Source organism: Mastacembelus armatus, chromosome 4, assembly GCF_900324485.2.
Source record: "Mastacembelus armatus chromosome 4, fMasArm1.2, whole genome shotgun sequence".
NCBI lineage: Eukaryota > Metazoa > Chordata > Actinopteri > Synbranchiformes > Mastacembelidae > Mastacembelus > Mastacembelus armatus.
In genome coordinates this window covers 13,487,672-13,500,099 of record NC_046636.1, presented here as the reverse complement: position 1 = coordinate 13,500,099, position 12,428 = coordinate 13,487,672, and the positions used below count along the sequence as shown (strand labels likewise).

The 12,428-nt window shown below is 39.6% G+C and overlaps 1 protein-coding gene across 1 annotated transcript in view; it reads left to right on the top strand.

Annotated features, from left to right (window-relative positions):
* Window positions 1-12,428, top strand: part of ptprfa (protein tyrosine phosphatase receptor type Fa) — a 363,596-nt gene that overhangs the window by 105,247 nt on the left and 245,921 nt on the right. The window contains exons 6-7 of the mRNA XM_026323606.1: window positions 2,034-2,303; window positions 7,380-7,961. Coding sequence (XP_026179391.1) covers window positions 2,034-2,303; window positions 7,380-7,961 — 852 coding nt within the window. The remainder of the gene's footprint in view (window positions 1-2,033; window positions 2,304-7,379; window positions 7,962-12,428) is intronic.

The following is a 12,428-nucleotide window of genomic DNA, read 5'->3' as shown; positions in this document are numbered from 1 at the left end:
CTTGCTAGCAGATCGTCAACTATAACTGAACTGAAAACTGAGCAAAGCTCCTCACTTAATGTTACCATGATTGTTACACACATTTTGGTTAGTATTAAGGAATATACGTAATTTCATAGCCATGTGTATTCCAAATAAAAACAATACGAGTAATGTACGTCCACAGGTAGGAAGCACAGACAGCTGATACGCAGCTTTGTTTTGAGCTGTTACTATGGTGACCTAAACCCAGAGTAGGAGGGGGACTGACGCAGCAGTTAGCACACGCTGAGTGAAGCAGAAGCTAACAAAACTTCACCTCACAAAACGGAGGACTACAGAAAAACTATAAGACCTATCGAAATAATTCTTTCACTAACAGAACCAGGAGGCTTCAACGAAGAAAGTGATCCGCTTCTATTCCAAAAAATGAAGGATTCGTAGCGAGTTAGAAACAGCCTTCATTTGTGTTTTCCCCCAAAACGCTACGACTGTTTTACAATGGGAGTGAATGAGAGATTGAGCCGTCACTCTCTGTCTGTTTGGCCACGTTGCGGAAAAACCATAGGTCCTATGAAAATAAGAAAAGCATTGCCTGAAAGAAGACAAAAATCTCTACTACTTTTGAGAAAATGGTGTATGAAGAGTCAAAATTGTGGCCGTGACGGCGAGTTTCCGCTCTAGCGGTGACGTCACGCGCTCTAGCTCTCTCCCATAGACACCAATGTAAAATTCAGAAAATTCCTAAAATAACCATAAAACTTAAACTCCCATTAAAGAAAAACCATAACAGATATCAAAAAGCTGAATACAAGACTAATAGATTAATGCCTTCTGACCCGTTTAAAGGTCGAATGGTGTTTCTAGCTGAAAGTATGCTGAAGTAGTTAAAGCTGAAAGAGGACAAAGTTGAAGGGGATTTGAACATTCTCTCCATTCATTTCTATGGGACAAAAAATTTGAAAAAAGCTGAATATTTCAAAAAGTATAAAAGATATCAAAAAGCTGAATACAAGCACACGTCCTTAAGAAGCTGAACGTTTTGATACCTGAACGGTCTTTCTAGCACAAAGTATGCGGAAGAAGTTAATCGCCGAAAAACGTACGGAAGAAGTCAGAATAATAAAGACACAGGATAACATAAGTGTGAATCTAATAATTATGCTTTGTTAAGTTACATTTTCATAACTGTACGTAAGTCAGCCATCTGCAAAGGCACAATATCAGGTAATACCATGTCAATATCATGGGGTTCTGAGAGGACAACCCAAACTAATTCATTGATCACACATGGTAGTAAAGTGTTCCTGGAAGATTACTTTCACTAATGACACTAAAGCATTCAGTATGCTTCAAATTAGTTTACACATCTGTCATTCATTAGAAAGACAGATCCAACAGATATATCTATGATAAACGTCTGGGTAATCATTGTCTTTTATCAACAGTGAATGAAGTGAGCATGGTATTTGCACAGAAATTGACTCCTGTGCATCAATGAGGCATGGAAAAGTTACTGAGATGTAATTACAGTTCTACACTTGTATTCCATCCATTCCAAAGTGTGTGATAGAATGTAAACACATGCTCTGATATTATATATTTAAAAATAGACTTTAGATTAATAAAATAAGCAGCTGACTTAAAAGTCCTATCAACCAACCTAACTATCAACCAACTCACTGAAAGTGAATCATTACCAAAACCCTCAAATTAAATCAGTCGTAATAACATTGTTTGGAACTACTCTGAGATATGATGAGACCAAGATACTTGCTTTAAACATTAAAAATACAGCAAAATTTAAAGACAGACTAACATTAAAAACATTTGCTTATATAACATGTAAGACAAATGGCAAGAGAACTTCAAATTAAACCAGTTCTAATGATACTAATGTTGTTCAGGCATATCCACCTTGACCAGTTCACATGTACTGTTGCACAGTACAAGCCAGAGTAATCAAACATGGAGTCAGCCCAGTGGTTCATTGACCCATCTACTCTTTCCTCCTTCACTGTGTCCTCTCATACACTCTCTATGTACCCCTGCAGTTCGTCGTGTGCCTCCCCGTTTCTCCATCCCCCCAACAAATCATGAGGTGATGCCCGGCGGCAGCGTCAACCTAACCTGCGTGGCTGTCGGTGCTCCCATGCCTTATGTCAAGTGGATGAGTGGTGAAGTGGAGCTGACACAAGAGGAGGAGATGCCTATTGGCCGCAATGTCCTGGAGCTCACTAACATTCGCCAGTCTGCCAACTACACCTGTGTGGCAATATCATCCCTGGGTATGATTGAGACCACGGCCCAGATCACTGTCAAAGGTAAGAAACATTGTGGGGGTAGGTTTGTCTGGTAGAATGTGATCTTACACTGGAATGAATTTGAATAAACGCCTGAATAATTTGTTTAAAAAAAATATATGTCGGGATTGTTCCTGGTCTCTTCAGCCAACCAGCAAAGTTACTCAGTTAGAGGTCCTGATCAGCATGAAGATCCATTCCACTGCTTTGATTTCTAGCCAGGGTTATGATGCTGGTCCTGTTTTTCAAAAGAATTGCTTGGCTGATCCATGTTGTCAACAGCTGACAATAGTAGTGAATGTTGCAGTAATGAAAGCATACAATTCAATTCAATTTTTTATCTGTATAGCACCAAATCACAATATAAATCATCTCAAGGCACGTTACAAAAACTAAAACTAAAAACCCAACAATTCTCAAGCACTTGGCGACAGTGGAGAGGAAAAACTCCCTTTAACGAAAGAAAAAACCTCCAGCAGAACCAGGCTCAGTTTGGGCGGCCATCTGCCTCGACCGGTTGGGGTGAGTGGATAGAGCAGAGAGAAAAGAACAGCAACAATAAACAACAGATAGACACTGCAGGTTGGTGGGACCAGTAACTGCACATCAGCGATATACAGCTCCAGGACCAGGGACACCTGCAGAAGGTACAGAGAGAACAGAGAGAGAGGGAGAGAGCACAAACTAGGGGAGAGAGAGAGCACAAGGTTAGTGACATTCAATGGTGGAATATACATGAGATGTGAGGAGAGGAAGAGAGGGAGGGGAAGGGGAAGGGAAAGGGGGGGCGGGGGGGTTAGGGTAGGGGAGCTCAGTGCACCGATGGTCCTCGGGCAGTCTAGGCCTATAGCAGCATAACTAAGTGATGGTTCAGGGTTGCCTGAGGCCAGCCCTAACTATATGCTTTGTCAAAGAGAGGTTTTAAGTCTAGCCTTAAAAGTACAGAGAGTGTCTGCCTCCTGAACCCAGGCTGGGAGCTGGTTCCACAGGAGAGGATCTTGATAACTAAAGGCTCTGCCTCCCAGTCTGCTTCTGGAAACTCTGGGAACCACAAGTAGACCTGCACTCTGAGAGCGAAGTGGTCTATTGTGATAATATGGTACTATGAGGTCTTTAAGGTATGAAGGAGCTTGATTATGAAGGGATTTGTATGTGAGAAGAAGGATTTTAAATTCTATTATATATTTTACAGGAATGAAGAGAAGCCAATATAGGAGAAATATGATCTCTCTTGCTAGTTCCTGTCAGGACTCTGGCTGCGGCATTCTGGATTAATTGGAGGCTTTTTATGGAGATATTGGGACATCCAGATAGTAATGAATTACAGTGATCTAGCCTTGAGGTAACAAATGCATGGACTAGTTTTTCTGCATCATTTTGAGACAGGAAGCTCCTAATTTTGGAAATGTTGCGCAGGTGAAAGAATGCAGTTCTAGAGATTTGTTTTATGTGTGAGTTAAAGGACATGTCCTGGTCAAAAATAACTCCAAGGTTTTTTACAGTAGTACAACTATGCTGGGTCGTCACAAACTATCTAAAGTACTTTGTGACAAAGTTTAGCCTTAGCTGTTTTACTCTGGGGGCTTAATCTAGTGCTGTGGCCACGCTGCAGAGGTCATTCAGTACTTGACTCAACCTGACTACACCTGACTCTACACTGTAAAATTGTAATCTTGTGCTCCACACATGGAATATCAGGGACAAGCCATTATTTCTCATTTATCTGTCTAATCCACAGATTTTACTTGTATAGATTTGTTGCCTACAAAGATATTTCATGTTTCATAGTGTCGTGTGCACTGTGGAATATGTGATGTGGGAATAGTTATAGTATCCTAAACCTAACAATATGTTAGGCACATGAAGCTTGGTTTCGACGTCTGTCATGTTTAAATTATTTTTCTTCAATAAAAATGACAAAAAATGCATACAGCATATATTTATTGGGTATGCACAACTGGACAAAGAAATTCTTTGTAAGGTATCACTAAACCTTCTAACATTGCTATGAAAACTGTTTTTTTCATTATAAATATGTTATCAGCAACTTTTCAAGGAGCTCTTTTTTCAGAGGGAGTTTTATCACAGGAATTTTAGCTAGATATAACAGATGATGATTAAGAGAATATGAAAACAGCCTTCTCAGGTGTTTGTACAGAAGAATAAAAAACATGGAATACACTGCATGATAATAAAGGCATATACCAGAAGTGAAGTACCTGAGGGTTGGATCTAAAAGCCTTTGGTTGAAATAGTCAATCCCAAATGGCAGCCTGTGAGAATTTCTACTGTTTTACTCCAGCACATCCATTTGGAATCTAGCAGGACATGGTCTGGACCATTTTATTTTTTCATAAATCTGAACATTAGATATATAGAGATACATTCTATGCTGTATTAGTTTAGTTTGAATTGACTAAATTCACTCCACTTCAAAGTGACAACATAATGATTTATGTCTTCTCATAGATTTCGGTTAAAACCAACTCTCGAAAGATGTAATGGACAATTTTGATAAAAACTAATTTGTTTTGCAAATAAATCATGATCTAACATTAACTCATCTACACAGATGACTATTTCAGGGGTTTCAGATTTTTGTGTGTGCACAATTTACTAAATCTTGTGCTCAAATTACCTAATTCATGCCCATGAATAAGCAATGTATATAGAAACTAATGGAAGAGGGTCATTGTTAAATGCTGACAAATGAAACACTAAGTTCAAATACTATTTACATTAAATTCAGATTTAAAAAATCAACAGCTTATTATGACCAGATGGCTCAATTTGTACTGTGGAATGATGAATTTTACTCACATTGCAGAAACATGATATTTTGTATGTATTACTGCTCAAAATCTAAATAAAATTGAATTGAAATTAAATTGAATAGAACTGACACAGTTCTACTTTAGTTGCATGAATGTTATCACGCAATGTGATTTTACTGTAACATTAGGATGTTGCATGCTTTTGGGTCTCCTGTGGTCATATAGGAAAGAGAGTTGAAGTGCCTATAGATACTGAATTAATTGTGAATGAATATCATATTTATGCATTTTCACTGGTCCTGCTGTCATTCATTTTAATATTAATTTCTCAATTTTGTCAGCTCCAGCACGGTGGCTTGCTCTGTTGCCTCATAGCAAGAAGGCCCTGGGTTCACAACCTATCAGGGACCTTTCTGTGTGGAATTTGCTTGTTTTCCCCATGCTTGTGTGAGTTTTCTCTGGGTACACTGGTTTCCTCCCACATTCCAAAAACATGCATGTTAGGTTAATTGGTGACTCTAAATTGTTCATAGGAGTGAATATGAGTGTGAGGTTGTTTGTCTCTGTGTGGCCCTGTCATTGACTGGTGCCCTGTCCAGGGTGTACCCCTGCTTTTCACCCAAAGAGAGCTCCAGAATATCCCCGTGACCCTGGTTAGGAATAAGTGGATATAGATTAATGGCTCTTCTTTGGTTTACTGAGCACATGCACCATGATGCTTGGCAACATAATATACAGCCTACTGCACCTGTGCAGAGTCGCCTGAATGATAATTTATTGTTAGAATGGCTATTTTCAATGGCTCTATGCAGGGGTAGTTCTAGACCCTTTTTAGGGGGGCTTTAGCCCCCCTGTCTGTTATTTCAGCCCCCCTAAATGGATCAACTACCAAACTATCAAAATTTTTTGAAAGTATAACTTTTACTTTTTAAAATAAAAATGAAAATAACTAAGAACTGCCGGACATGTCGATTAAAAAAAAGTCAGTTTTTTTAAATTATTTATTTATTAATTAATTTTATCCTCTTTGCTATTCTGCCCATGTGTGAAAGCCCTTCCTTAGAAGTGCAACGACTTGTGCTGCATGTCAGCCGGAGGCGTCTTGCAACATGTAGGTGGTTATAGAAGGTATTTTCTATAATTTTTTGTTGTGGTAGCCAGAAACTTTCTGAAACGAAAAACTCAGGCTGGTGGTGGCCCCAGTGACATGATCACGCTGTATAATCAACTGAATGGGGACATGTTTCAATCCCTTATCTTAGCTCTTATCCAGGCAGCCATAACTATAACTGTCAGTAGTTGTAGCTGTGAAAGGTCATTTAGTGCACTACGATACCTCCACACCTCAGGAACAATGGGTCAAAACACACTCCATCATTTAGCTGTGATGTCAGTTGAAAGGGATGTCTTTAGTTGCATTGACCGTTTTGCATCTATGAAAGACAGAAGACATACCTTAATGTTACCATCTAAAAAATAACTGGACTTGCCCCGATTCAGGGGCAATAGGGGCATCTTCTTATGAGGTTGTAAAAAGTTTTGTGTTTATATTTGCTGTTTATAATTTTTTGCAAGGTTGTGTTTTGAGGATGTATTCTATGTTTGTCCCACAAGTAAACAGTTGTTGGAGGAAGCAGTAAAATCTTTGCATGTTACCTTTTCATAGTGTTCTGTGAGCATTTTCATGATTAGATACTGCATGTTTCTGCCATAGAATTGACATTAATATACAGTATGGTTGTCTTGACCATGTGATATTTCAGTTTTTCTTTTTTAATAAATTTGCAAAAATTTCTACATTTCTGTTTTTTTCTGTCAAGATGGGGTGCTGAGTGTACATTAATGAGAAATAAAATGAACTTTTTTGATCTTGGCAAATGGCTGCAATGACACAAAGAGTGAAAAATTTAAAGGGGTCTGAATACTTTCCGTACCCACTGTGTATATTGTGTTCTCACAATACTACAATTCAAGAAGTCATTTCAAAGTTAGCTTTATTGTCGATTCTTCACATGTTCCAGACATACAAAGCAATCGAAATTACGTTTCCCTCCATCCCACAGTGAAGACAAGACATGTAGTAAAAACTAAACTAAAGTTTAAAACTAGACATAGTTAAAAAAAGAAATATTAGACATATCTCTATATATACTCATACCAGTATTAGTGAAATTCATGACTCTCAATACCAACTACAGAAAAATATGAATGCAAACAATCATTCATAAATGAGTTAATAAATAAATGCATCAAGATAGAAAAGTAAAGAGTCTGCAGAGAGACTTGTTTGACTCCCTTGTCTCTCTTATCTTTGCCCTCTCAGCCCTGCCCAAGCCGCCCACCTCCCTCACTGTGACAGAAACCACAGCAACTAGTGTCACCCTAACCTGGGACTCTGGCAACCCAGAACCAGTGTCCTACTATGTGATCCAGTACCGTGCCAAACTGTCTGACAATGGATTTCAGGAAGTAGATGGAGTAGCCACCACCAGATACAGCATTGGTGGCCTCGGCCCCTTTTCTGCATATGAGTTTCGCATCATGGCTGTCAACAATGTTGGCCGGGGACCTTCCAGCAATATTGTGGAAACCCGTACAAGCGAACAAGCACCCTCATCACCTCCTCTTCATGTCCAGGCACGCATGTTGAGCTCCAGCACCATGCTGGTTCAGTGGGAACCTCCAGATGAGCCCAATGGTCAAATCCGGGGTTACCGGGTCTATTATAGCTCAGAGCATGATGCCCCACTCAGTACTTGGCAGAAACACAACACAGATGACAGCCAACTCACCACCATCTCAGGTGTGACGCCAGACATCACCTACAGCCTGAGAGTGCTGGGCTTCACCTCTGTGGGAGATGGACCTCCCTCTGACATTCTGCAGATCAAGACAAAACAGGGAGGTAAGCACATGCTCACTATGTCACTGGAAGTAAATAGCATCACATCAGCAGTGCACCACTGGGTTTCACACCTAATCTGTTCAGTTCAGTTAAAATGAAATCTGGTTTGTCCAGTTGATGACGCTGTAAGAAAGCTGAATCCTGGAGTGTTTGAAAGACTGTTTGAAATATGATTTTGACCTGCATCCTAGCTGACTCGGGTGCGTTTCATTGGAGGTCTGAAAGCAAACGAACTAACCACTAAAACTCTAATACACTATCCCAGCTGACACTAGATGAGAGGCAGGGACAGACAAGGACAAATCACCAGATCAGTTCAAAATTCCAATTAAATTTTACTTGTATAGCTCCAAATCACAATCAAATCATCTCAAAGCACATTACATAGAGTCAGTCTATCATAGGCATGTGTGATTGATGTTGCTTTGTCTGATCATTTTTGTGTCTTTTTTGATTTGCCCATAACTCCCAAAGATGCGGCTGGCCCTACATTTGTTCAGAAAAGACACATAAATAACACCAGAACACTGTTTATGGAGATGATTAGGTTTAAAAATACCATTTTTTCTCATGTTGAAGATTTGTTGAATTCATATACTTCAAGTTTTCTAAATGTCATGGATGTGATTGCTCCTGTTAAAGATAAAGTGATCAGGAACAGGCAAAAGGCGCTGTGGAGAAATGATGACTTGGTCAGGGCACAAAAAAGGGAGTGCCAGAAGGCCGAACGAAAATGGCATAAATCAGAACTTTAGATTCATTATGACATTTATAAGAACATGTTGTGTCTGTTCAATAAAACTCTACGTAGAAAAAGACAAATGTATTTTTCTGAAATCATCAACAACAGCAGTAACAACTCACGTGTCCTGTTTGCTGCAGTGAGTAGATTAACAAACCCTCTGACTCCATTGCCATCAGAACTAATTTCAACATCTAAATGCAATGAGTTTGCATTATTTTTTAATGACAAGGCTCAGGGTATTGAACAGGGGATTAAACAAGCAATAAATTACATGACACAAATAACAACTTTGCAGCCATCAAGGACACACTAGGTAGAACTGACACATTTTACACCTGTATAATGACAAAACAGTTGAAGAGATCATCTCCAGTCTGAGTTCATCCACCTGCTGCCTTGATGTTTTATCCACTAGATTTCTGAAATCAGTACTAAGCAGTTTGTTACCATAACTTATTCAATTAGTTAATAACTCATTACAGTCTGGAACATTTCCTGGCTGTCATCAAGCCTCTCCTGAAGAAGAGCAGGCATCTTCTGCCCTTTTTTATATTGTACATCTGTGTTCGGTGACCAGTTCAACCCCAGGTGCGTGCCTAGATATTTGTAGGCTGGCACCACATCAATGTCCGTACCACAGATGTTGACTGGATAAGCAGGGAGGTTAGGTGTTCAGTACGAGGCAATTTTCGTGAGTCCAGTCACTGAAGAATTATTTATCACGCTTCTGTACTCCTCTTCCTGTCCATTCTTGATACATGCAATAATCACAGTATCATCAGAATACTTCTGAATGTGGCGTCATGACAGCATCATCCACACCAATGTGTTCTCTGTAAGCAAACTACAGGGGCTCTATTGCATGTTTAACCTCAAGTCTTAGTAGGCAGAGAAACATCCTCACCAGAATGTTTATAATCTGGGATGTGAGAGCCACCAGCCTGTAGTCATTTAGTTCAGCTGGACATTTTACTTTAGGTACTGGAACAATACAAGAGCTGTAGCCCAACTGTAGACTCAGGTTGAAGATCCTTTGTTGATAAAGAAGTATAAAGAAGTAAATATAAGTAGTACAATAAGTACAATTGTTTATTTCTGTTTATTTATCTTTACAATAAGTACAATATAAAGAAGTATAAAGATAAATCTGATAAAAAATAAAATAAAACAGACTAATGTATAAAGATAAATCTTTGCTTTGAAGATCCTTGATCCTGCTCACACATTTGAGCAGCACAATCCTTTGCCTTGGACATACACCATCAGGGCCAGCTGCCTTCCAAGATGGTGGATTGTATAGTATCATAATAGTAATACTATGGTAGAGCGGTGTTTAACGTGATGACTATTACAGCTAATTAGACTCACAGTGAAGTTAGAAAGTACTATGTTGTGCTATTGTAAAAAAAAAAGCAATTAAATATGTTGTCCCATATGTGAAATACATGAATAGCCACAGGAGCTGCTGAAATGGTTATAGCCATCATTGACTCCGTCTTCTGCACTTCTATAACTGTTTGGTTCAGCTTAGCTAGCAAATCTGACCTCAGAAGACTACATCGGATAGTCCGCACTGCTAAGAGAATCACTGGTACAACCCTCCCTACTATCTAAGAACTGTACTTACCCAGAGTGAGCAAAAAGGCTAAGAAAATCACTCTGGACCTCTCACATCCAGCATACTCCCTCTTTGAATTTGTTGCCGTCTGGTTGATGCTACAGAGCACTGCGCACCATAACAGCCAGGCACAGGAACAGTTTCTTCCCTCAGGCAATTCATCTTATGAACACAATAATTGTAGAAACACACAAAACTATTTATACATTTATACACCTATTTATGTAACAGACACACTTAATTTATATTTCTAATTTGCACATAATATACCTGTACATACAAAACTGCCTATAGTAAAATACCTGTAATATACCTGTACATACAATTGTCAACTTGTATATTGTTATTCCCTATTACCTGTTCTATTTTTATTCTTTCATACATTGTCATTCTGTTACACTGTGGAAGCCTCTGTCACAAAAACAAATTCCTCGTATGTGTAAACATACCTGGCAATAAAGCTCATTCTCATTCTCATTCTCATTCTCATTCTCAAATAAAGGTTGAGTCTGAGTGCTTGTGTGCAACAAAGTACCAGGGCAATTGAGAAAGATAAATATCTGGCTCTTTATGTGATAAATGCTGAATAAAATTCACATCATTGACTTTGTCATTTGTGTTGCCAACTACTTTTAGTAGAAACTGGCTAAAATAACATGTCAGACACAAGCTGTTACTCAAAGCATTTGTATATTAGTATTTTTACTTGCCTTGAAACATTCAATTCAATTCAATTCAATTTTATTTGTATAGCGCCAAATCACAATACAAATCATCTCAAGGCACTTTACAAAAACTAAAACTAAAAACCCAACAATTCCCTTATGAGCAAGCACTTGGCGACAGTGGAGAGGAAAAAACTCCCTTTAACGGAAGAAAAAAACCTCCAGCAGAACCGGGCTCAGTTTGGGCGGCCATCTGCCTCGACCGGTTGGGGTGAGTGGATAGAGCAGAGAGAAAAGAACAGCAACAATAAACAACAAATAGACACTGCAAGTTGGTGGGGCCAGTAACTGCACATCAGCGATAAACAGCTCCAGGACCAGGGACACCTGCAGAAGGTACAGAGAGAGAGAGAGAGAGAGGGAGGGAGAGAGCACAAACTAGGGGAGAGAGAGAGCACAAGGTTAGTAACATTCAATGGTGGAATATACATGAGGTGGGAGAGAAGGGGGGGGGGGGGTTAGGGTAGGGGAGCTCAGTGCACCGATGGTCCTCGGGCAGTCTAGGCCTATAGCAGCATAACTAACTAAGGGATGGTTCAGGGTTGCCTGAAGCCAGCCCTAACTATATGCTTTGTCAAAGAGGAAGGTTTTAAGTCTAGCCTTAAAAGTACAGAGAGTGTCTGCCTCCTGAACCCAGGCTGAGAGCTGGTTCCACAGGAGAGGAGCTTGATAGCTAAAGGCTCTGCCTCCCATTCTGCTTTTGAGAACTCTGGGAACCACAAGTAGGCCTGCACTCTGAGAGCGAAGTGGTCTATTGGGATAATATGGTACTATGAGGTCTTTAAGGTATGAAGGAGCTTGATTATGAAGGGATTTGTATGTGAGAAGAAGGATTTTAAATTCTATTCTATATTTTACAGGGAGCCAATGAAGAGAAGCCAATATAGGAGAAATATGATCTCTCTTGCTAGTTCCTGTCAGGACTCTGGCTGCAGCATTCTGGATTAATTGGAGGCTTTTTATTAAGATATTAGGACATCCAGATAGTAATGAGTTACAGTAATCTAGCCTTGAGGAAACAAACGCATGGACTAGTTTTTCTGCATCATTTTGAGACAGGATGTTCCTAATTTTGGAAATGTTGCGCAGGTGAAAGAATGCAGTTCTAGAAATTTGTTTTATGTGTGAGTTAAAGGACATGTCCTGGTCAAAAATAACTCCAAGGTTTTTTACAGTAGTGCTGGAGGCCAGGGCTATGCCATCTAGAGTAGCTAATAATATATAAACATGTCCATTGTTTAATGCAGCTTTAAGAAAAATTGTGTCTATGGGAGTGTGACGGAGTAGACCGTCACTATGGCCACAGGGATAATCGTAGGCCGACGCGCACCCACATCTCAGCCATTAAGAAAATGCGCTGGTAGTCACCGCGCAAACGG